The sequence below is a fragment of the Octodon degus genome, unplaced genomic scaffold (assembly GCF_000260255.1).
Source record: "Octodon degus isolate 3935 unplaced genomic scaffold, OctDeg1.0 scaffold00032, whole genome shotgun sequence".
Lineage (NCBI taxonomy): Eukaryota > Metazoa > Chordata > Mammalia > Rodentia > Octodontidae > Octodon > Octodon degus.
The window spans coordinates 6,106,286-6,132,420 of NW_004524608.1; the positions used below are offsets into that span (position 1 = coordinate 6,106,286).

General features: G+C 39.3%; 1 protein-coding gene across 2 annotated transcripts in view; it reads left to right on the forward strand.

Annotated features, from left to right (window-relative positions):
- The window catches only part of Nup205 (nucleoporin 205), a 75,282-nt gene that overhangs the window by 14,222 nt on the left and 34,925 nt on the right, over positions 1-26,135 (forward strand). For both annotated transcript variants that reach the window (XM_004629857.2, XM_023713679.1), the window contains exons 9-22: positions 4,066-4,182; positions 4,367-4,504; positions 7,063-7,213; positions 8,266-8,471; positions 10,192-10,374; positions 12,329-12,379; positions 13,260-13,469; positions 17,240-17,339; positions 17,731-17,868; positions 19,877-20,066; positions 20,829-20,949; positions 22,792-22,873; positions 23,279-23,443; positions 24,161-24,285. In XM_004629857.2, the coding sequence (XP_004629914.2) occupies positions 4,066-4,182; positions 4,367-4,504; positions 7,063-7,213; positions 8,266-8,471; positions 10,192-10,374; positions 12,329-12,379; positions 13,260-13,469; positions 17,240-17,339; positions 17,731-17,868; positions 19,877-20,066; positions 20,829-20,949; positions 22,792-22,873; positions 23,279-23,443; positions 24,161-24,285 (1,977 nt within the window). The remainder of the gene's footprint in view (positions 1-4,065; positions 4,183-4,366; positions 4,505-7,062; positions 7,214-8,265; positions 8,472-10,191; positions 10,375-12,328; positions 12,380-13,259; positions 13,470-17,239; positions 17,340-17,730; positions 17,869-19,876; positions 20,067-20,828; positions 20,950-22,791; positions 22,874-23,278; positions 23,444-24,160; positions 24,286-26,135) is intronic.

Here is a 26,135-nt window from a genome sequence, read left to right on the forward strand (position 1 = left end):
GTTGGAAGTAAATGAAAAAGCTTCCTTTTTTCTACTTATTTAATGTATATGTCATAAAACTTTTTGTATACAAATTTATTTATTTATTTATTTATTTTTAAATTTTATTTATTTATCTGTGTGTGTGTGTGGCCAGCTCAGCCCACCAGGGGGCGGGGCTGGCTGGCATGTGGTGCTGGGGATTGAACCGCGGTCCCTGTGCTTTGCTAAGCTTGTTCTAAGTAGGTGCTTTAGACCACTGAGCCATCTCACCAGCCCTTGTATACAAATTTAAAAGGAAGGATTTACATTTGTAATATATTACACAGGTCTGATACTATACCCTCTGAAAAACATGAAGCAAGTGGGAAAAGTACCAAGAATGGCAAAAACAAGGACTCAAATAATTTGTTACTTAATGAATCATGTGTTTATTGAGTTTCTTCTGTGATCCAAGTGCTATGCTAGATGCTGTGAAGAAAATAAGGCTAGTGGTGTTGCCCGGGACCCCATCCCCAGCACCAAAAAAGATAAATGAGCAGATTTACTGCCTACTAGCAAAGAACTTAAAATTGAATTGTACAGATTATATCTCTATGTAGGTGTACAGAAATGACTATGTATATAGTTTGTAACCATTAGGAGATACAGATAGTAAATTACAATGGCTTTCTTACCTAAGGATGGCCCATTCAAGGACTAGAATAGTCAAAAGGTACTAACAAGTAATTTGAGAACTCAACAACCTTGAAGGACTTGACAGGTGAGCACTACAGAATTTCAGGACTAAAAGAAGGCTAATCCTTTCATTATGTGTTTGTAGAAATGAACCATTAAGAAATTTAAAGCTTGGGCTGGTGAGATGGCTCAGTGGTCTAAAGCACCTACTTAGAACAAGCTTAGCAAAGCATCAGGGACCGCGGTTCTATCCCCCAGCACCACATGCCAGCCAGCTCCGCCCCCTGGTGGGCTGAGCTGGCCACACACACACACACACACACACACAAATAAAAAAAAAATTTAAAAAAAAAAAGAAATTTAAAGCTTAAACATTTCCTCAAGTTAATAGGTCAGATGATACTTTGACTGTAGAAAGATAATGAAGACAGAAAGATGAAGGATGGTAAGAGGAATTTGGATAGAAGAATCATAAATAGCTTGGTTAAGGTAAACAGTTTGTATACACAATTCTGAGATTCTAGAGTTTCTTCAATAGATAGAGAACTTTTTTATTTTTTAAAGTATTGGGTGATGAATGCAGGACCTACACGTACAGCATAGCACCTGTCTAGTCTACTCTGCTCTGCTCTGTTCTGTTCTGTTCTGTTCTGTTCTGTTCTGTTCTGTTCTGTTCTGTTCTGTTCTGTTCTGTTCTGTTTTACTATATTCTTCCCGGTCCTGGTCCCGGTCCTGGTCCCGGTCCTGGTCCCTGTCCTGGTCCTGGTCCTGGTCTGTATTCTAGGGCAGGGTCTTGCTAGCTGCCCAGGTGGGCTGCAGATTTGCAGATCCTACTGCCTTGTTTTCAGGGATTAATGGTTTGTGCTACTGTTTCAGGATATGTTATCTTTTCTTAAATAGGCTTTGATAGTTTGTGTCTGTTGGTGAATATGTGCATGTCATTAAAATTACCAAAATGATTGGCATAGTTACTCCTAACTTTTCTGTATTACAATTTTTTTTTTTTTTTTAGTTTTTAAAACTTTTATTAGTATTTTAATTATAAAAATTTAAGGCTGTGGTAATTTGATATATATACCAGGGTGTAGCAAATTTGAATAGTTAACATTTTGCTCTCCATAAACATTTAAAACATTTGATTAACATGTCACAACTACATATTTATAAGCTACAGTGTAGTATTTCAATGCATATATATACACAGTATGTACTGATCAAATCAGGGTGGTTAACATTTTCACCTTCTTACTTTGTTTGGGTTCAGTTCCTCTCTTGTAGTCATTCTAAAACATAATATGTTATTGTCCACTTTAGCCACTCTATTTTTCTATAAAGCATTAGAACATATTTCTATCTAGATATGTTTTGCTACACATTATCCAACCTTCTACTTCCCTAACATTCCCCTTCCGAGCTTACAGTAATCACTATGACACATTCTGCTCATATTTTTAAAACCTGCACATATGAAAGAGAGCATGTGGCGTTTGTCTTTCTCTGTGCTACTCCTTTCACTTAGTGTAATTAATGTCCTAGCTTTCCCATCTCTGGGAATATGTTCCAAAGAATTGCTGTTAGCACAACGAGAAGACACCAGCATGCCAATGTTTATTGCTCTACTATTGACAGTAGCAAAGATACGAACTCTGACTAGATGCCTATTAATGAAGAAATGGACAATGTGTAACTAACACTCAATAAAGTATTATTCAGCCATAAAATATGTATGCTATGCTCTCATTTGCAGAATGGAATTGGATAGGTACTATACCTGAAAATGCCCAGAAACATGACGTCTGCTTGTTTCTAATAAGAAGTTTAAGCTATTAACTAAAATACCTACACAAGGCAGGGTCTTCTTTCACACCTTGTTTATCATTGATATAACCTGTAGTAATACATATTTATAAGCTATATAAATATGCTTCATCTATAATTCCTGATATTAATAAAAAGTATCTTCTCATTCATAACTAACTTGGCTAGGGGTTCAGTAATTTTATGTTTCCTTTGAGTCAACTTTTGGCTACATTGATTTTCTGGTGTTTTATTCTATGGCAACCAGTTTGTATTTCTGTTTTCTTTCTTTCACTTTGAGCTTAATTTACCCTTTTTAATACCCAATCCCATACCTCAGAAGCACACTACCAGTGAGTTATATCCTCAGAAATTTAATTTAATTTTCTTGTGATTTGGAGACAGAATCTTGGTGTGTAGTTCAGATTAGCCTTGAATTCACTATGTAGCACCAGGCTGGCCTCAACTTCCCTGTGATCCTCCTGCCTGCCTCCCAACCCTTCTTGGAATTACAGGCATTTGCCACACCTGGTTGTTTTTATTTGTTATTTTGAGACAGAATCTTGTTACCTAGCTGTGCTCAAACTAGCAATCCTTCTACCTCAGCTTTCCACATGGTTGGGATGATGGGCATGTCTTAGATACCAGCTCAGTGTTTTAAGGTAGAAGCTTAGGTTATTGATTTGAAACTCATTTTTTTTTTTAGTATTATATGATACAAGCATATAATACTATTAATTTGCCTGTAGTAACTGCCTTGACTACCACACAAATTTTGGTAGGTCATATTGTCTTTTTTTTTTTTTTTTTTTTTCAGTTTAATACAGTTTCTAATTTCCTGAGGTATCTTTGCTAGATAAGTTGAATAGAAGTGTGTTGTGCAATTTCCAAATGGTTAGTAGATTTCCCATTTATTTGTGCCTTGTTTGTAGTTTAATTATGTTGTGGTCAAGTAACATACTTTATAGAATTTCAGTTGTGTTGAGGTTTTTCTTTTGGCTCAGAGTATGGCCTGTCTTGGTAAATGTTCTGTTCATATCTGAGAGGAACATGTATTCAGCTACTGTTCTGTGGATTGTTCCATAAGTATGTTTATGTTAAGTTACTTGATGCTGTTGTTGCAGTTGTCTGTATCCTGGCTGGTTTTCTGTATTTGTTCTGTTGAGTATTGAGAGTGTTGAAATCTCCTAATTGTGGATTTGTCTGACTGTGATTTCTTTGTAAAGGAAGTGGCTTATTTCTGTTGGCATCTAGTTTAGACAGATGTTCTAAAAGTGTCGTTCTCAAGCTATGTTCTACTGCCCTATTCAGGATAATCTAACTTAGTGCAGAAATGTTCGGCCCAAACTGTCAGGAATATCCGCACTGAAAAACACCAACATTAAACTCATGTTTGTTCTCTGAAGTTTTAGGATGCTATTATAAATTACAGGTGGTATATAGCAATAACATTCCTAGCATACTTTTCACATCATTAAAATGAACTACATATTTAAGCAATGTTATTATTGTATGCCCTTACTTTAAGACGCTGCCTAATTTCTGATTTCAGTGTTATTAGCCCATTTATAAGAAATGCACATTTCTGACTATGTCTTACATATTTAACAGGTGAAGCAGCTGAGGAATCGGGCAGATGAAGATGCTCGAATAATTCACATGAGCGTGCAGATGGGCAATGAACCCCCCATCTCACTGAGGAGGGATCTGGAGCACTTAATGCTCTTGGTGAGCGTTTATGTTACACAATTTGTTGTTTCTTTTTCCTCCCATTATCTTTTCTTTAGCTTTGGAAAACTTCAGCTGTGGTATTTTTAGTCCACAGTGCAATTCAATATGAAGATACTGAGTTATCTTCTGGTGATGTTTTAGCTGAAAGCATGCACCTTCAGTCTGTGTCCACTCTTTGCAGATGGGTGAGCTATACAAGAAAAACCCTTTCCGCCTGGAGCTCGCCCTAGAGTACTGGTGCCCCTCCGAGCCTTTGCAAACGCCCACTGTGATGGGTTCCTACTTGGGGGTGGCTCATCAGCGACCCCCTCAGCGCCAGGTGAGTCCTGAGCCCTTCTGTTTTTGTGTTCTGTTGTGGTGAATGGGAATTGTGAAAACGTGCAAGGTGTTACTTCCTGGTATTGTTATTGTTAACACAAATGTCCACTAATGCAATCTTTAAACATTTGAAACCACTAAATTTAATTTCTATACATTTTGAATTTTTTGTATTCAACACTTCGTTCATACTAGATATATGTCAAGTTGTTAGAGGCACAGAGGCTTCTAGTCTATTTAATCACTTGAGTTTGTTTTTAGTGTTTTAGTCTGTCCTCTATAACTCTGATAAGAACCAGTGTTGGTAATTCCTAAGAAAATGGGAAGATAGGAGAGGTAATGGGTATTGAAAAGCCTTAAAAGTTTTAATTGGTACAATTGATCTTAGCCAAAAGGCTGAGAAGCAGTTGGTGTCTGCATGGATAGAAGCTTGTAAATGTAGGGAAAAGTCCGTTTTCCATGTTGCATTTTCTAACTATGATGTATAAAAGTAAATTAAATGTATTTCCTGTCAGCATGTCTTGGATGATTTTCGTTTAGAAGTTTTCCTGCTGGGTCCTTGCTTTTTTTTTTTTAACCCTAGCGTCTAGGAGCAGATGACCCCTCCATATTGTGTTTCTTAGATTTGTTTCAATTTTTTCCTCATTTAAAAAGTGATTCAGAGGGGCTGGTGAGATGGCTCAGTGGTCTAAAGCACCTACTTAGAACAAGCTAAGCTCAAGCAAAGCACAGAGACCTCGGTTCAATCCCCCAGCACCACATGCCAGCCTGCTCGCCCCCTGGTGGGCTGAACTGGCCACATAATAAATAAATAAATATTAAAAAAAAAAAGCAAAACTTAAAAAAAAAAGTGATTCAGAGAAGGTTGTAGGAAAACCTGCTACTGATTAAAATTATTTTTCTATAGCTGGGTATGGTGGCACACATCAGTAATTCTAGCACTGTATGTGTAAGCCCAGTCTGGGCGACTCAGCAGCTCTGTGAGATTGTCTCAAAAGACAGTCAATGCGAAGACCCTGGATTCAGTCCCTGGTGCCACACACGTATACATGCATGCATGTACATAGTTTCTGTTCTAAAAAAGTTTAAAACATATGGAAGGTAGAATGATAATCATAATGAATACCCAGCATCTTCATTTTTTATCTTAAGGTTGATGTGTTGTTTCATCTGCTATTATTATTTTTATTTTATTTTTGCTGGAGTACTTTAAATTATAAGTAACATGAGTTTTCTCTTTCAATTATATAAGAGTAAAGTGTAATTCTATTTTTTTTATTTTTATTTTTTTGCAGAACCGGGGATTGAACTCAGGCCCTTGTGCTTGCCAGGCAAGCACTTATTCTCCTGAGCCATTTCTCTGGCCCCTAAGTGTAGTTCTTTTTTTTTTTTTTTTAATTTATTTGAGAGAGAGAGAGAGAGAGAGAGAGAGAGAGAGAGGTGTGTGTGTGTGTGGCCAGCTCAGCCCACCAGGGGGCGGGGCTGGCTGGCATGTGGTGCTGGGGGATTGAACCGCGGTCCCTGATGCCTTGCCAAGCTTGTTCTAAGTAGGTGCTTTAGACCACTGAGCCATCTCTCCAGCCCCTAAGTGTAGTTCTTAATATTAGTTGTAGGCTTTTTTTTTTTTTTAGTTTTCTGGGGGTGGTACTGGGAATCAAACTCAGGACCTCATGCTTGCCAGGTAGGCACTGTGCCACTGAGTTAAGTCCTCAACCCATAATTTTTAAAATTAAAGATGTTTTTCTCCATTATTGTAAAACCATTGTCGCGCCTAACAGATTTAACAGTACTTTGCAGAAAACTAACATTTTCAGTTCTGTATTCCAAGTAATGTGTATGAACATTTGTAGTTATTGATAACAGATTAAAGTATAAGAAAGAAAAAAAAAACCTGACAAATAGAATAGATAGCAGTGTAGGAACATGGTTATGGTGAGAAAACAAAAACAGATTTATGTTACCATGAAAATGATTTCAGGTTGGTAGGTCTTTCTACTAATCCAACTGAGATTTAGGGACTCTGGGTTCTAAGTATACTTTTGAATTTTCTGATTAACTTTGAATGGATACATTTCCTCAGTTGGTTTACATATTAAAAATCTGTTGTAATATTAAGATGTTTAAAAAATGTACTTTTAATTCACAAAGAGTTTCTGAAGTTGCATTAAATTGTTGCTGAGGAGCTTAAAAATGATTTTTCATAAATAGTATACTCTTAATTATCTCCTAGGGTTAAATCAAAACACTTTTGGTTTATATGTAATCTTTATTAGCTAGTATATGTTGCCTTATAATAAGGAAACACTATTTTTATTCATATAGCTTCATATATGTGTGTAATATATGTATGTGTCATATATACATATATATGTATGTATATATACATATATGTAAATCTTTTTGAGACAGGGTCTCACTGTGCAGTTCAGGTTCATGCTGGCCTTAAACTCATAGCAATACTCCTATCTCAGCCTCCCAAGTTCTGGGATTATAGGCTTGTGCCACCATTCCCGGCTAGGGTACACTTTATGTAAACTATATATTTTTATCTTATTTCAGGTTGTGTTGTCAAAATTTGTTAGGCAAATGGGTGACCTGCTGCCTCCAACTATCTATATTCCATACTTGAAAATGCTCCAGGGATTGGCTAATGGGCCTCAGTGTGCACACTACTGTTTCAGCCTGCTCAAGGTCAATGGTAGTAGTCATGGTAAGGAAAGTCTGGACATTGTTGAAGATTCTTTTATATTTTTGAGGTTAATGTCTCACTTCTTAGTAAAGAACATTGATTATTTGTGCTAGAATCTACCAGGAGTATTAATTGCTTTTGCAGTAACAGAAGGAAAGAAACATACTGGTTAGTTTAGGAACAGTGATGCTTTGATTATGGTCTTACAGATTAGAGAATTTTGCCATCCCTATTATAAAATACAGAGATGTATGTAACAAATCATAGTTAACATTTATATGTGAAACTTCAAGAACCTGTCTAGTGCACAAAGCAAAGTATATATTATTACCACATTCTTTTGATTACTTTGTCTTCACAAATATTTATTTTTAAAATTTTCTTTTGACCTTATCCTATTTTCCTTAGTTTTCTTTTTTCTTTCTTTTTTTTTTTTTCCTCAGTTTTCAAATACAGGTCTATGTTAAACAAAAATACTGTAGTAGGGAAAGTATAAGTGCATTCTTTGTTAAGTAGCTATTACTTTCCTTCTTACTTGTGAAGAACAGAGACTTAGAGAAACCCAGGCTGCCATGTCACTGGGGAGCCACACTGAGTCCAGAGCTGGTGTTTGGACTGTGCTGTCAGGACTGGTGTGCCTTGTGTGCGTTGTGTGCTGTTCCCTTGTCCCTGTCCTTGGAATACGGTGGACTAATAATCTACAGATCTCGACCACCACTGTCTCTTTCTTTGGGAATTTAGACTCAACATTTGTGACTTGTCTTACGTAGTTACTTGACAGCACAGAGAACTCTTCACAGAGACTGTGAAGTGGGTAACTGAAATTCAAAGTAGTTTGTATTTACATGCACACTACCCCATCGTTAGCTCCAAGAGAAAATGAATGCTGTGCTCTGCTTGCCCAGGCATTTCCAGCCTGCAGGAAACTGCTTACCTAGGCAAGACAGCACGCTGCTTGTCCAGGACAAAGATTGCGCTGAGCTGAGATGGAGGCGGAGTTGGTTACACATTTTCTCTTCTTCTGAGCAGATGTTTGTCTCTGGAAATCAATGCTATCTTGCCTTTCTTTGTAGTTGAAAATATCCAGGGAGCAGGTGGCAGTCCAGTTTCGTGGGAGCACTTCTTTCACTCCTTAATGCTGTACCACGAACACCTTCGGAAGGACCTCCCCAGCGCGGACAGCGTCCAGTACCGCCACCTCCCTTCACGCGGCATCACCCAGAAGGAGCAAGATGGCCTCATTGCCTTTTTGCAGCTCACGTCCATCATCATTACTTGGGTAGGCAAACCTTCCACTGTGTGGTTTATGTTCTAGCACCGTGGCATTAGAAAGGCCAGACATTTCCTTCTAATACAAAGTTTATGAGCGATACATTTAGCATTTTTTTCTTTTAGCTTGGTTTTCTTTTCTATCCTTTTTTTTTTTTTTGTCTTTTTGAGATAGGATCTTGCTATGCAGTTCAGGCTGACCTTGAGCTCACTTATTAACCAAGGCTGGACTCAAACTTGTAATGATCCTCCTGCCTCAGCCTCCCTAGTGCTGGGATTACAGGTTGTGTGCCACCATACACAGCCAGCTCGGTTTTTTGACCCCTGAAAGGTGTAACTTGTGGTATCCTTGCTTACCGGTATCATCTTTGTATGAAAATAATGACCTTAACCTGAAAGATATCGTCACAGAGTTGAGCAGGTATCAGTTGTTAGCAATTATTAACCATTGTTGCCCTCCTTTTGTTTTGAACTTGATGTAATTTTTTTCTCTTTTTAAAAAAGAACAATCAGGTGAGTTCAAGGTCAGCTTGGGCTACATAGTGAGACAGTGTCTCAAAAACAAAGAATGAGATATTGGTTATATTCTTCTAGAAGGCTTTCTAGGGGGCCGCAGGGAGCAGGGTGCATGCTAGTGTGGATGAGGATGTTTGTGTGTACAGAATAAATAGCTTTAATTACAAAAATTATTTATGGAATATTTTTCTTCCTTATACTAAGTCATTTTACCTGTTACTGCCTAGTTAGTCTTTATGGAGAACATTATTTTCATTACATGATTTTCCAAGTTAGAAATCTCAGTTGTTTGTATCATTCACCAGAACAACATTTAGTCACTTCGTCCATTTTCTCTGAAGGTCAATGTTAGTCCTAACCTAAAAACAAAACAAAACAAAAAATAACCAAAACTTTTTTTTTCTGTAATGCTTAATAGTATTAAAAATAAAAATGTCTCTCCTTTGTGCTGTGCCAGCCCTGCTCCCGGGGCACGCTGAGATTTCAGTTGAGACTGGGCGTCGTGGCCTATGCCTGTAATCCCAGCACTGAAGATAGGAGACTCACTACAAGTCCAATCTACATAGCGAGACACTGTAGACACTGTACTAAATTCCAAAAACAAAAGAAAATATCGTTTGTGATTATATCTTAGTGAATTAAAATGAAATTATACCTGATACCATACTTGGTATCTTCGTTTTTTTTTTTTTTCCCTTAGAATAAACAAGCTATTTTTTCCTTCATGGGTTCTATTACAGTGTGATATATTAGCTGTTCCGGAAAGGATTTTCAAAGCCTTGGTAAGATTTATGTGACCCTGCCAGGTCATTTATCTGCTTGTAGCAGTATTTTCCATATTTGGATCTGCAAAGGTATTTCTGGGAAGGCTGTTTCTTCTCCTTTGTTTACAGGGACCTAACTAGTGATGTAGTTTGATCCTCTGGTAGACTTTAAGCACTTATGAGAGACTTCCTTGTTTGAGTTTCTGTTGAATCCTGTAGGTGCAGTTTAAGTGCTAGCAGCTTAAATGGTTGCTGGTCTTTCTTCTTAACTCTTAGAAATGGAAAGCCAGACTTGGTGGGATGTGCCTGTAAATCTCAGCTGTGTGGGAGACTGAGGCAGGAGTATCACTTGGGCCCAGCAGTTGGGAATCAGTCTGGAAAACCTAGTGATACCTCATCTCAAAAATAAAACAAACAGGCAGTCACGTTCTTCTTGCGCTCAATTCCCAGAGTGAGAATGCTCGTCTGGCACTCTGCGAACATCCTCAGTGGACACCTGTTGTGGTGATTCTGGGCCTCCTGCAGTGCAGTATACCCCCTGTTCTAAAAGCTGAGCTGCTGAAGACACTTGCTGCCTTCGGGAAGTCCCCTGAAATTGCAGCCTCCCTGTGGCAGTCGCTGGAATATACACAGGTACACTGACTGAACACCCTGTACGAGTTACTCGGAAAGCGAACCTGGTAATGCCACAGACACCAGGGCATCCGCCTGATCTGGACTTACACCGTGAACTTCCCAGTTACAAAGCTAAGGTTGGGGGCCAAGCACAGCATGGGCCTGCATTTTTACTTATTTGCCCTGGGTTTCTGTCTGGTTGTAGTCAACAGCCCTACTGAGTTACCAGAGACTGAGCAGTTCTCAGATAACTCTTAGAATCGTATTTTCTGATGTCTGTAAGATATTCCAAATGGACAGAATTTCTTAACATTTCAAGACAAGGCTAATACAGGCTTTCAGAAGTCATCTGTATATTCAGTGTGAGAAGTGTATTTTTCTTTTCTGCTCCTTTTTTCCTGTGCCTGTCTTGTCCAATCAGGAATGAAATAGGTATAAAGCTGTATGTCATTGTGATGGTTGTTATAGGTCCAGCTGTTTACTGAGTTTGCACAGAAGTTTCAATACCAGAGGACTCTGTTGGTGGTCATGAAGGCTCATGGACAGGACTGAGAATGTGAAAATATGGAAAGGAGGCATATAATAGTGGAGTTCTTTTCTTTTTTTTGGTGGAACTGGGGATTGAACTCAGGCCCTTGCGCTTGCTAGAGAAGTGCTTATTCTACTGAGCCATCTCCCCGGCCCCAGTAGTGGAGTTCTTTGACTGCTTCAAATTTAGGGAATGTGTGTATGTGGACCTGGCAGAGGAATGAATGGGTTACATCATGTTTGAGCTCTAAGTGAATTTTTTTTTCTCTCTAAATGTAAACACTTGGAATTCTTGTATCAAGGGGAGTTACTTCTGGTAGATGGAGTAAAAAAGGAAATGAGGGTATACTTTATGGAAGTACCTCTGATAAAACATTCAAGTGAGGACAGGGAGATAGCTCAGAGGCATAAGTACCTGCCTGGCAAGCACAAGGTCCCAAGTTTGATCCCTGGTACTTCAAAAAAAGAAAAAAGGGGGCAATGTTAAAAAAAAACCACGTTCAGGTGGAATATGTGTCTGTTTTATAAGTACTACAACATAGGGAAGCCTGTGATTCTAAGTTGTTTACAGAAGCAACCATTTCAGAGTAGTAAAGTATTGGTTTTTTTTTTTTTTTGGAGGAACCGGGTATTGAACTCAGGGCCTTGTGCTTGCCAGAGAAGCATGTACTCCACTGAGCCATCTCCGCCGCCCCAGCATAGTAAAGTATTATAGATTATCTTCTAACGTGTCTGAAGATATTGATGATACCTTGTGCAGCAGTTCATAGAGTTGTTATGTGTGTGGCCGTCACTTTGGGCTTGCTCTGGATACTTCCCATTTTGAGTCACGAATGTATCGTATGTGGACCTAGTGCTGTCCTCTGTGCACATTGCTTCTCCAGACCTGAAATGAAATGTAACGGGTCCTTAGAGCAATCGCTGTTGCTTTTTATAGGATTCTACCTCACAGTGCACTGTTCGTTTGAAGAGAGTGAAATATGGTGAATGAGTGTAATTTATGGCACATAGTCTGGCCCTGTCAGGAGCGTAGGACAGAACATCTCAACTCAGAACTTCTCACTTATCAAACTCAGTTCTTAGTGAAAATAGCTTGTTGATTTAAATAAGGCTGGTTGTAAACAGAATAGTGTCTTGAACACTGGTGAGATTTCATCCTGTAAATCCTTTTAAAGATTCATTCTTAGAAAATCTGAGAGAAAATTGACTGAAAAAAGATCCGCAGTGCTCTAAGAAATTCTAAGCTTTTTATATGAAATAAAACTGAAAACTGTGTTTGAATTGCTCTTGAAAGGCTCTTCGGGGCTCCTCAGCTGTCATTTCTGTTGACCCTTGTGAGAAGTTGGGTATGATGGGTGAGGTATGTGACTGTCACCTAGCACATCTGCTGCTGCCCTTTGACAAATGCAGAACACTCCTGACATCTGCTTCTTATTGTTTTAAGATACTCCAGACGGTCAGAGTTTCAAGCCAGAGGCAAGCCATCGGTATTGAGGTAAAGTTTTCCTTTAATTTTCTTAATATATTTTTGAGACAAGATCTCACTCTGCAGTTCAGGCTGGCCTTGAGCTTGCTTTGTAGCCCAGGCTGGTCTTGAACTCACAGCAATCCTCCTGCCTCAGCATCCTGAGTGCTAGGTTTATAAGCATGCACCACGAGGCCTAGCTTCCTTTAATTTTAAATAAAGAGACTGAAAAATTATTCTTACTCTTGTTAAAGATTCTTTTTTGTTTTTTTTTTTTAGCACAGGGTTTCACTACACAGATCAGACTCATAGTGATCCTCCTATTTTTCAGCCTCCCAAGTGCTGGGATTACTGGCTCGTGCCACAATGCCCAGTCTCAAATTGCCTGGGATTGAACCCCCATCCCTGTGTCTGCCTAAGCAAGCAGCTTTAATCTGCCGAGCTATTTGGCCAGCCCAGAGTTGAGAAGGATTTTTTTTTTTTTTTTGGCTGACTCAGGCTGCCTTAAAGGCCGGTCTGTTGTGTAGCTAGGCATCAAACTGCAGTCCCCTGTGCCTGACTGGGTTTGCCCCAGCAGGTGATAAAAGAACTGAACTGACCAGCAAGCCCCCTCATTGTCTTGTTTTGACCTCAGTTAATTAGGTCACTTGAGTCAGCCTGATGTGACAATTATTTTTAAAGAGACATTTAAGATTTCTCTTTAATTCAAGGTTGGGCTAATATGTGGGAATTTGAAATTATTCTTTCTGACTCATCTGCATTAATATAATACTTTTGTGTCAATAAAGAATGATAATGTCTGTTTGACTTTAATGTGATACAGTGCTACGAGTAAGTTAATGTCTGCAAAATGCTGTGCGTATCATAGCTGATAGTTTTATATTACTATTTTTTTTTTTTTTCTTTGAAGGTTGAACTAAACGAAATAGAATCACGGTGTGAAGAATACCCATTGACTCGGGCCTTTTGCCAGCTTATTAGTACTCTGGTGGAGAGCTCATTTCCTTCCAATTTGGGCGCTGGGCTACGGCCCCCCGGCTTTGACCCTTATTTGCAGTTCCTGAGAGATTCTGTGTTTCTTCGATTCCGCACAAGAGCTTACCGGAGAGCAGCTGAAAAGGTTATGTTCAGGGAAACTTTTCACTCCATGTTCATTAACTCTTGCTTTTTCTTTTATCCATGGTGTAAAAGGCTATAAATTCATTTTAGTTCTCAAGATTAGTGAAAAATCCTAGTCTTAATTCTGAACATTCTGTGGTTGGACTAATTTATATGCATTAAAAACAAATTTGGGCATTACAATCAAAGCACCAACATTTTAGTGGTCAGTAATATAATTGATAAAAGTTTATAGTCACTTTGATCCTTATCTGAACAAATTTTTGACTAAAATTGGACCAAAAATATGCCTTTATTAGAAACACAGTGGTGCCCATTATTGGGATAATTTAGGTTAGGAATTGTTGAAGTTGACACTGCACTCCAGCTTTTGTCTGTTAGCTTTCTGGGGTTGTGGCATGTATTTTAATGTGTGTGATTCCTGTATTACTTTGAGGCAGGTACTGTTAATATTCCCATTTTATGGGTAGAGGCTTAGCAAAGTTGAGGAGCTTACCTAAGGTCCAGGGCTAGGATTTGAACCTAGGACTGTGATCCCAGAGCCAAACTATAACCAGCAAACTATGTAAGAAAGAGATCCTTCAGGTTCTGATGTTGCCTTCTTTCCTCTATAACACTGCTTATTACCTCACAAAATATTCTTGGGTGTAACTTCTAGGAACTTTTGCTTTTATTATTGTTGTTTGCTAGTTTTGAACTTCTTGGGTTCTTATTGCAGTGTTAGTGATTATAAAAATAATTTAGTGCATTCTAATTTGATGCAATTTGGAAAATATAGAATAGTAAATTATACCACCCATAACCTTGCTAACAAAAGGATAATTACTTCTAGTCTACTTATGTGCGTGTATAATACTTGACATAGCCTTATTACTTTGTATTCTTTTTTTGTCATTTGACGCAATGAAGATTTTTCATGCCAGCAGTGATTCTTTGAAAAGTCTTTAGTGACTGCATTTCTATGACTTGTGTGTAACTTCAGTGGTCATAGATTGTTTCATGAATAACTGAAGTTCATTTTTATTCAGTTTTTATAATTTTTGTTTCCTTGTGAAAATACTGAGAGAAAATGTTTTATTTAAGATCCAGAAGTATCTTGTTAACATAAATTTCCTAATCTGATAAAAATAACAGCAGCTGTGCATAATTTGTCACTTCAGATAATGTGTAGTGATATGAATAAGTAGTCAGTGTTGATCATTACAGTCTCTTTTACAAAATGAACTGACACTTCTTTTTATTTTTTTACCATGTCTTTTCTGCCTTTTCTGGAAAAGGTCACCATGACCTGAGTATTCAGAGCTTTAGTCAGCCATGATCTTTTCGATGTGTTATGTTTTGCCCAAGCATAGCTACGCTTCAAGTTCTGCTACCTTCTAAGGCTGCCACTGATGTTAGTTGCACGCTCACGTATTTACCCTAAAATTTTTTTTCCGTAATTTTTAGAATTTATTTTATTTGAAAGTGTTCTTGAGTTTAACTTAGATATTTTAGGGCAGTCTCTTCTCATAAGGACAAGCTTTGGATTGAGATAAGCAGCAAATATTGAGTGTTAGCCAGGCATAGTGATGCACACCTGTAATCCCAGCACTCAGAAAGCTGAAGCAGGAGGATGGCCACAAAGTGGAGGCTGCCCTGGGCTACACATTCCTGTCTCAAAAAGAAAATAACACGAAACAAGCAAGAACTCCCAAACAAAACAAAATACTGGCTATTAGAGGGAAGGCATATGTTTGTCAATCTGATGCCCATTATCATGTCACAATACACCATTTTTATTGAAACAGATTTCCTTGAAATTTTTGGAAAATATGAAAAGTCAGTAATTTCAAAATAATAATAGAAAGCTACCCTAAAGTCCCGTCATAAAACCTGGTCTCTGACAAAATTATATGTGGTGGAAAATAAAGATTTGAAATAGTAATTTAAAAACAAACCTGCATTCAGTGACTAAAACTAGTCTTACACCATTTTATTGATTTGATTTGATTTCATCCTTTTGAATCCCAAAACAAGACCACCAGTTCTGAGCCTCCCTGGAGTCTACTGCCTTCCATGTCCAGTCCCCTGCCAGTTCCTGCGCACGCTGCTGCTCTGTGCCCAGGCTCTCCTCTTGCAAGCCCTTCTGTCGCACTTTCTCCTGTTTCACAAGTCACTCACTGGTGCCACCTTTTCCAGTCCTTTTCTTTCTTTGAGACAGGGTCTCACTATGCAGTTCAGGCTGGTCTTGAGCTCACAACAGTCCTCCTCCCTCAGCCTCCCGTGTGCTGGGATTGTAGGCATGCACATTTCTAGGTTTGTAGTTTGACTCTCCAATCTTTCCTTCCATATCTAGTCCATTGTAGCCTTGCTAAAGCCTTCCCGAAGCCTTCCCAAGGCCCTATCTGCAGTAGCCATAATCAGGTCCAGAGTTCACATCATTTTATTGATTTTTAAAGCAGAGTTTAATTTCTGTTTATGCAACCATATATTTGTCCTTTGACATGTTTCCCCTTTATTTACACGGCTTTTAAATTCTTTTCTAACAAGGAGGTGGTCATGGGATTATTTGGGGCAAGCCCATGAGTGATTGTGTCCCTGACCATTTGTGACTGTTGGCACGGAATACAGCCTTGAGCTAAGAGTTAGACACCTGAGCCTGACTTCCAGCTGGTTTGCAGCCAAGCTGTAGAGTCTTGCTGCGTTCAGTCACAGCTCTGAGTGTTATTTTTGAAATTACAAGGACTAGATGAAATGATTTCTCAGATCCTTTACAGCTGAGGGTTGTTTTTTTTAATGTATTTAGTACAGGGTCTTAATATACAGATTGAACTCCTAGTGATCCTACTGTTTTCAGCCTCCCGATCGCTGGGATTACAGGTACACGCCAACACGCCCAGTCTCAATCACCGTCTCAATGCGTCCCGGGGTGGGGATAGCATGGCACGCCAGGGATTGAACCCGGTCCCTGCATCTGCCTAAGCAGGCAATTTAGTCTGCTGAGCTATCTGGCTGGGCCCCAGCTGAGATTCTTAAGAGTGTGAAATATTTGTCCCTTCAAGAAATCTGATATTATTTAATTACAAACTGAATATGACTAGGTACTAAATGCTTTATATTTGTTAATGAATTGAAGCCTCTTCTATAGAAATGTTTCTTTTTTTGTCATTTGTTTATTTGAGACAGGTTCTTGCCATGTAGTCTATGGCTGACCTTGAGCTTCCTGTGGAACCCAGGCTGATCTCAAGCTTGTGATCCACCTGCCTTAACCTCCTGAGTGTTGGAGTAACAGGCATGTACCCCCATGCCTGACTTAGAAATAGTTCTTTTTTTTTTTTTTTTTCTTTGGCGGAACTGGGGATTGTACTCAGGCCTGTGTGCTTGCCAGGCGAGTGCTTATTCTACTGAGCTATCTCCCCGGCCCCCAGAAATATTTCTTTAAAATGTTTTAAAGCACTATTTTTTAAAATAGTGCTTTAAAAAATATTTTATATGGGCCGGGGAGATAGCTCAGCAGCGTAAGTTCCTGCCTGGCGAGTGCAAGATCCTGAGTTTGATCCCCAGTACTGCAATAAATAAACAAACAAACAAATAAAATAAAAAATATTTTATGTGGAAAATGAACTAATTATCCTTCAGCAACCTATAGCAATATGATTTAGGCTTTTTCTGTGTAAGTTAAGAGACAAGGGACTTTATTCATTTTCTAGAGGAAAAACAAGGAATTCAAAGTATAGTGAGGTTATTATCTTGGACTGTTTGTTGTTACTAAAAACTCATTTCTTTCTGTAGTGGGAAGTTGCTGAGGTTGTTTTGGAAGTGTTTTATAAACTACTCAGAGATTATGAGCCTCAGCTTGAAGATTTTGTAGACCAATTTGTGGAGCTTCAAGGTAATTTATTTTTGTAACTTTTCAGATAGGATGTCAGCTATTTATAAGGCTGTTTTTAATTTACAAATTATGTATATTTTATGTAAAAGTCATATTTATAAGTTAAATTAGAATTTAGTCATATTTCAATGTTTTAATTATTTTAATGTTCTGTTCAAGAGAAAATAAAATTTTACTGATAGAAGATCAAGAGCATCGCATATAAAGGTGACTCACTGCTTTATGCAGATGACAGTCTCTATTCAATGGAGCTGGTGTCACCATCTCTAAATTGACACTTGCCTTCCTCTGTTTAGAGCCCTTTTAATTTATAAATATGCATTTCATAGAAACCAGAGGTATGGTGGTTTACTAATGTACTGTCTTCTGGACCTTGTTATATTCTGTTTAGGAGAAGAAATTATGGCCTACAAGCTGCCTGGCTTCAGCCTGATGTATCATCTTCTGAATGAGTCTCCGATGCTGGAACTTGCTCTTAGTCTGCTGGAGGAAGGAGTGAAGCAACTTGACACCTATGCCCCTTTTCCTGGTAATATGCCTCAGAGACTTCAAGTTCTTCTCTGTAAATGTTTCTGTATCCACAGTAGTATTTCCAGCATCATTTAAAGGAGTTCCTTTTCATGGAAAACAGAATGAAACATAGACTCTCACTGTAACTGCATCTCATTCGATGGCCTTTGAACTTTCGTTTTATTAATCCGTATTTGCAGTGCATAATGATTGTATTCACTGTGCAGAGTTGGGACTTGTACATGATAAGTCTTATTTTGTTCTAACTTCCTCCTGTCTCTCCATTTCTTGGTCCCCTTCCCATCTGCAAAAGATCTGCCTTCCTGTTTCCTATTATCTTTCTTGTACTCTGCTGTTTATATTACCATCTTAGTTACTTTTCTTGTTGCTGAGACAAAATACCTGGCATCCAGAGTTAAAAAAGGGAAAGTGTATTTAGCTCACAGTTTGTAGAGGTTGCAGTCCCTTGTCAGCTGGCTCCAGGGCAGACAGAGGGCCATGGCAGAGGGCATTGCAGAGGGGAAACAGTTCATGGCAAAGCAGTGCAGGCAGAAGGCAGCGAGGAACAAGCAGTGACCTCTTTCTGTCCTTTATATGCCATGTAACCTGCTCCTACAGTGGATAGCACTCCCAGTCAAGGTGGGCCCCCCTATCATGCCCCAAACTGTACAAACCAATCAGTGGATTAATTTAGCAATCACACACACACATAATCCCACTGTCACACACGGTAGATTTAGCCTCTGAAAAGCTTCACCTGTGACTGCATAAGGCTTTGGGGGAGCATCTAGATGCAAGCCATAACAGGTCTCAAGGTGCATCCACTTTTCTACGAATGACTCATTTAATCTTTTATGGCAGGGTAGTACACGGTGGTGTCTCAATACCAGATTTTCTTTATCCATTCATCTGTTGATGGATGTATAGGCTACTTCCAAGAATAACTATTATGAGTTATGTTGCAATAAATATGTATGTATTACTGTAATACGACACATGTATCACAAGCATGTGTCACTATAGTAGGATGTCTTTAACTCTTGGGAAGCAGGGTCTTACAGGTAATTAAAATTATCTTTGATACCACTTTTCCCTTTTTAATGTGTTTAACTTTTTAGATCTGAAGTTCTGTTTTCCCCATGATATCTGAAAAAGCACTTACTATATAGTGCTTGTATAGTGTTTAATATTGTCATTAATATTTATTGAGTACTCAGTTTATATCTGGCTCTTAAAATCATGTTACATATATGAATACATTTAATCTCAGGAGGCCTTATTTCTTTTTGTTTTTAACCTTTTTTTTTGTGCTGGGGGTCCAACTCAGGACCTTGCGCTTGCCGGGCAGGCACTCACGTTGCTGAGCTTTCTCCCCAACCCAAGAGGCCTTATTTCAGTTAACAAATAAGGAAGCTGATGCAGAAATTTTGTGCTGACTTCATGCAGCAAATGTGAGAGCTGGGCTTGTGATCTAGAACATAGCAATTATGAGTATAATCACAGCTCATAGGTAAGAAACTGGAAAGCATTAGGCTAGCAGCTTTATGATTGGAAAGATGAGATTATAGATGAGCTTGTCCATATTTTCTGGGTTTTTTATTTTGTTTTCTGCAGTAATTTAATCTTCCTCAAAATCAGTTTCTTAACTTTGACACTGTTAATAGTTTGAGCCAAACCATGATTTGTGGCAATATTCTAGGGTGTGTTTTGGGCTTCTGTCCGTTAGATGCCAGTTGTGCTTCCCCAGTTTGGACGGATGTGTCCAGGTGCTGTCAGGATGGTCTCTGGGACCGAAGCCCCTCAGCCTGAGAAGCATTGCCAGAAGGGATCGTGAAAAGAGAAAGGAAGCCATTCCATGAGAGTAACCACAAGTTATGTAGTCGAGTGGTTCTGGGAAGGTGCTGGTGAAGTTTGAAAAATGAGAACCTTTCAAGCCTAACACTTGTCCTTTACTTACTTTCCTAAGTATTGATGGCGGGTTTCTAAGATTCACTTAGCAAGTCTGAACTTCTGTTTTTGGGTTATAGGGAAGAAACACCTGGAGAAAGCAGTACAGCATTGCCTTGCACTTCTCAACCTTACTCTGCAGAAGGAAAATCTCTTCATGGATCTTCTAAGAGAAAGTCAGCTGGCTCTCATCGTTTCCCCCTTGGAGCAGCTGCTGCAGGGAATTAATCCCAGAACTAAGAAGGCAGACAATGTGGTAAACATTGCCAGGTAAGTGACATTTGAAGGTTAGAGAAATACAGTAATGAATGGAAACACAGTCTGCTTGTGTTCTAAATCTTGTTGGGTATCAGATGCACCCTTAGTTATTTTTAGTCGCCTTTGAATCTTGCTTTCTCTGACTCCTTTGGTTTTAACTTAAGAGTCTTGTCCTGCTAATTTCATACTCTCTATGTTCTAGAAATGTGTAAGTCTAAAATGACCAGATATTTTTTGTTTCCTCCTGTAGGGACACTCAGTACTTGGAGGATAGTGTGTAGGAAGAAAGTCTTTTTCTTCCTCTTCTCCTTCCCCATCCCTCTCCCTCTTTCTTTCTTTTTTCCCTCTCCCTCCCTCCTCCCCTCCCTTCCTCACTATCTCTTTCTTTCTTCCCACCTTCCTCCATCCTTATATATTAGCTTTCTGCCTGTTTGGTGCTCATGGCTTGCTTCAGTTTAACATAGCAAGCCCTTGAGCATGTGTTGTGTCCACATCTTCCCTTTCTTGTGAGCTCACAGTTCTATTCTTTTAGGGCCTCTGTCATGACCTCATCTTTAAGTGTACTGGCTGCATATGCAAAAACCCTAAACAAGGCCACTAGGAACTAAGATGTCAGCATACAAATTTTGGAGGGACATGATTCAGGCTAAAGCTGACTGTTTGTAGCTAGAAGGGAATACCCTTTTCTAATTTATTTATGATGCTGTCTGGGCAGGGGAATAGTAAGAAGTCACGTTTGATCACACTGTTCCTCAATGTTTTCTTGTTCCAAAGATACCTGTATCATGGGAATACGAATCCAGAACTGGCTTTTGAAAGTGCTAAGATCCTCTGCTGTATCTCTTGCAATTCCAACATCCAGATAAAACTGGTTGGTGATTTTACACATGACCAGGTAACTGATTTCGTTCCAGTTGGTTTTGGTGCATTCTGGCATAAGTGACAATATCCATGGAGAAATCCTATTCTTATATCTGGAAGACTGCTTTAAGAATAAATATATTGGGCTGGGGAGATAGCTCAGTGACCTAAGTGCCTGCCTGACAAGTGCAGGATCCCGAGTTCAATCATCTGTAGGTAGCATTGGAAAAAAAAAAAGTAAGGGTAAATATATTTGTAAAAGACAGGAAAGACCGTATTGTTTAGCTATGATTTGTCTTTGAAGCTCAGCATTCACAGTAATACTACATATACTGTGTGCATATTGCAGTGTGTGGCTGTGTAGCCTGTGGTGTGGCTGCTACTCCAAGCACATTTAGATGATTGTGTTTGTGGCTGCAGATGCTGCTTGCATTCTGCTCCCTGCCTGTCGGTTGTTGCAGGCTTCTGCGGTTGTGGATGTGTCTCACCATTGTGAGCATTTCCTTCCATGGTAGCCTGGTGAGCCACATCTGTGTCACTGCATGAGATGCCACCCTGGAGAGTGTTTTTAAGTGTTCATCTTTTAATACTATTCATAATTGTTCTACTTTTGGTCTCTGGAGCTACAGTGGGGGAATCTGCTCCTTGTTTTCTCTGTAAACGTTTACTCAGTCTGTCTTTTGTGTGGGAAGTCACTGCTCTAGCCAAAGGATTTTATTTGTGTCCATTTGCATAGTGTTTAAAAGAGAAGCTCTTTCTGACACTTTGAGTGAGATAGATCTTCGTTTTGTGGGTAATTGTTTGTGATGCTACAAGACCTTTGACATCACTGGGTCCCCTGCCACTACTTGGTAGGAGAACCTCTAATTTTGACATGTCAGAATGGCCCCACATCTTTTTAGGTGCCTTTTGGGTAGTACTGCCCACGTGGGGAACCACTGTTTACAGTAGGTGTAACTGTATTTGAGAACCACTGTTTATAGGAAGTATAACTGTCTGTAATCAGTGGCTTTGGAATGGGGTGCATGATACCATGTGATAATCAGGACAGCTTGAAGATTCTTGCTTTCTTGACTTATTTATTTATTTATTTATTTGGTGCAGGGTCTCACTACGCAGCTCAGACTTTTAGTGATCCTCCTATCTCAGTCTCCCCAGCATTGGGATTACAGGCGTGCGCCACCATGTCCAGTAGCCGGCATGGCATGCCCGGGGTTCTAGGGCTGGCATGGCGTGTGGTTTTGGGGATCAGACCCAGGTCCTTGTGCTTGCCAGGCAAGCGCTTAGACTGCCAAGCTATCTCCCCAACCCATCTTGACATTGTCGTATACATCATTACTAATTTTAATATCCTGCTTGATGTCTTTTCTATTTTTTAATTTCAAGACAGCATCTTGGTAAATTGCTCTGGCTGTCTTTGAACTTGCATGTGTGATCCCCCTGCCTTTGCCTTCCAGAGTACTGGGATTGTAGATGTGCACCACCATCACTGGTGGATCCTGTTAGTTCCTGAGGGTGAAATTAGTCAAGAAGTATAAAACTTCTGTTAAGTAGTTTATTTCTAAGAAGAAGGTGAAAGTTTTATTTTGTATTTTAGTTACAGTTTCATAACATTGCATATATAATGAAGATAATATGAAACAAACTTAATATTTTTAAAATACTAATTTGATTCTTTGGGAAGAAAATTAAGGGGAGCAAGTTACCTGAGTTTTCTCTTTATTAAAAATGTAAGTATGACCTGAATACTTGAAATAGCCTTGCCTTTATTTATAAAAAAAGACAAATGGATATGAATATACTGTGTTTATTGTACTTTCTCTAGTATTTAGAAGATTTATATTAATTTATCATTTCTTTGTCTACCTATATTTAGAGTGTAAGCCAGAAACTGATGGCTGGATTTGTGGAATGTTTGGATAATGAAGATGCAGAAGAATTTGTACGTCTAGAAGAGGGTATGTATCAGATTAACAGCATGTTTTACTACGTATATATATGTTTAACATAAAGAAAGCAAAATATAAATGTATATGACTTTTAGGATTTTTCCTTTAAGAGATCATCCAATATAATGGCTAATGAAGTCAACTGGAATGAAGAAAACATAGAGGCTTGGAATACTCCTTTTTTAAAGACTGAGGTTGAACGCAGGGCCTTCACATTGAACTGCATCATCAGCCCTGATTTTCACGTTTCCGATGGGCCAGCAGCTTTAGAGCCATCTATCTCTGATCCCATGGTGCTAGGATTGTAGGAATGTGCCACCAGACAGCTGGAATATGTGGTTTATATTTTTAAATTTGACTGATGTGTTAACTTTGTACTGTTATGTAATTTTGTTTTGTGATTTCCACATTAAGGATCAGAGCTTGAAAAGAAATTAGCTGTAATTCGTCACGAAACAAGAATCCACATCTTGAATCTTCTCATAACCTCTCTGGAATGCAGTCCCCCCAACCTTGCTCTCTACCTGCTGGGCTTTGAATTGAAGAAACCTGTCAGTACCACTAATCTGCAAGATCCAGGTATAGACATAAGACATACGGGTTTATATTTATTTTCATATTTGTGTATCTAAGTGATCATTTTTAAATTCTGGGCCTATAACATGAGAAGTAACATATGGATTAGTCTTTTGGACTTAGATCAAGACTGGAGAAGTGGAGCTCTGGAGGATTGACATCTGTCACTTTTCTGTGTCAGTATTTGAAAGAGTGGTTCAGTAGAGTATAAGTTTACAGTGCGTGACTTTTTTGTTTATTTTGAGGTACCTGAGTGTAAAGCAGGTCTTCTCTTATGGGAGGCAAGTATTCTCTTATTGAGCTACTCTCTACTATGTTTGGATAGTACTGAGGATTAAACACAGGGTCTTTGCACTGATTATATCCCCAGCCCTTTTGAAAACAAGTTTTTAATCGTGATATCAGGTGTGGCTTAGTTTCCCAGACTGGACTGAAGCATGTGACCCTCCTGCCTCAGCCTCCCAGGTGGCTGTCGTGGCTGACATATGCCACCATGCCTGATGGCTGCAGCCCTTTCTGAATTGTATTTTGAGACATGTAACTTGCTGAGTTGCCTAAGCTGGCCTCATACTTTCAGTCCTCTTGCCTCAACCTGCCAGATAGCTGGAATTAGAAGTGCATGTCACCTGTCCTAGAATTTGACTTTTGTAAAGGCAGTCTAAGGTTTCTAATTGCAGAGATACTACCAGAAAAGATGAATTTCTTTTGGCTTTCATCTAGGAGTGCTAGGTTGCCCCCGGACGTGCCTGCACGCCATCCTGAACATCTTGGAGAAGGGGACAGAGGGGAGAATGGGCCCAGCAGCGGTGCGAGAGTCCCCTCAGCTGGCAGAGCTGTGTTACCAGGTAGGAGGATGCACTGTCCTGTAGCATTCATTAGAGGAGGCTGTGTCACACGCTCCAGTATGTGAGTAGGCAGAGCGTGTGACTAGGCTTTTGCTCATGGATAAACATTTTTAGAGCACAGACTCTGTGAAGATCTTGCAGATTTAAAGATCCTAGTTGATTGAACAGAGAGGGACATTAGATTCTTTTAATATGTTTTTACCTGGTGGTATATGAACCCTCTAATAGTAAGAGCTCTCCGGATACATTTATAGTAGCTTTTCGAGCTGGTGAGAGCAGGAATTATGAGTGTGTGTTTGGGTCCCATCTCTGTCCTGTGACAGCCAAAGTCACCTTGAGTGCACTGTGTGACCTCCCTGAATCTGAGCTTGCCGTCTCGGAAATAGGCTGTTGAGACTTAGAAGAGACTGTGAGTGGAAGCACTCTCAGGACCTTGTCCACTACGGGGTCCTGGTTGTCATGGTGGGAAGTGAGGTGAATGTAAAACTGAGATTATACGGAGGACTCGTGTTTGTGTCTCGCTTCATTCATTGTATGTGCTTTCCGAAGCAGACTTTCTAAGATGGACTGCTTCTTATTCTAAGTACACATTGACTGGAAATTCTGTGGTGTTACCATCAGCCTCTTTGTGACCTGGAAACATTTTTTTTGTTACTCTTTATTTTAAAATATTTCCCTGTTTACTTCAGTTCTCAGGTTTGTCCACATCCTTTTTCTGCAAACACTACAGCTTGGTCTCCTGTGAGTCAGTGTTTCCTTCCTGGGGCAGCAAACATGTACATTTTGACTCAGTGCTACCAAATTTGATCCGGAAGCAGCAGCTTAATCATTGGATTTATATAGGTGGAATAAGAGAATGAAGCCAGGCTGAAGTCAGCAAGGGGGAAAGGGTGTGCTGGCTGCCTAGGGAGCATGTGCTGTACTCCTCAGCTCTTGCCCATTTTTACCATTCCAGAATGCTTTGTCAGATTTTATCTATTAATTTTAAAGAAAGGTAGAAACCTAAATTTTTGTGAAATTTTTTCTAATTTGGGGACATTGTACTGTCCAAAAAGAACATTATACCGGCAATCTCCATCTTATCACGTATGCGCTGTGATGCTGCTACTGACAGTAAGGCATCAGCATCGGTAGCATCTGCTCTGGGAAGTTTACAGTAGTGCACAGTCTCAGGCCCCATGTTTGACCTAAGTCAGAATGTGTATTTTTAGAAGAAACACATTCCATTTTTAAATGAAAGCTTTTTTGTTCATCTGTAGCTTTATACGTTACCTGAGTTCAGAAACAAACTTAAACCTCTAAAAAGAGCTTATTAGCTTGGTGTGGTGGCACACATCTCTAATCACTCAGGAGATGGAGGGGCAAAAAGGAGGGTTGTTGTGAGTTCAAGACCAGCCTGAACTATATAGAGAGACTATAATGAAAAAAACACAGAAGAGCATGTCAGTTTAAGAAAGTCTGATTGTACCAAAGGAAACTAATTTGAGGCTTCTTGATATTGTCATTGTCCTGTAACAGAAGGTTTTCTGGGTGAAGAAGTTGAGGCTAAGCTTTGTACTTTTGCTTCCTGAGATTTTTTCTATCTCGGGAGCTAGGAGGGGGTCCCATTGGATACATCTAGTGGAAGAGCTGTGCTTCTCTTTCCTCTGTGTTTTGTTAACTTGACATCCCATACACTTAACAATTTGTGTTTAAAGAAGTTAAATATTGGCCTTTTGTTTTTAGAAAACGAAAACAGTATCACATCTCCATGAAGACAGCCGCAGCAGAACTATGTACTTTTCCAGGGTCCCTTTTTGTCTTTTCCTGGCACTCACTTTAGTTGTATACAGCCCATGTATGATTTTGCC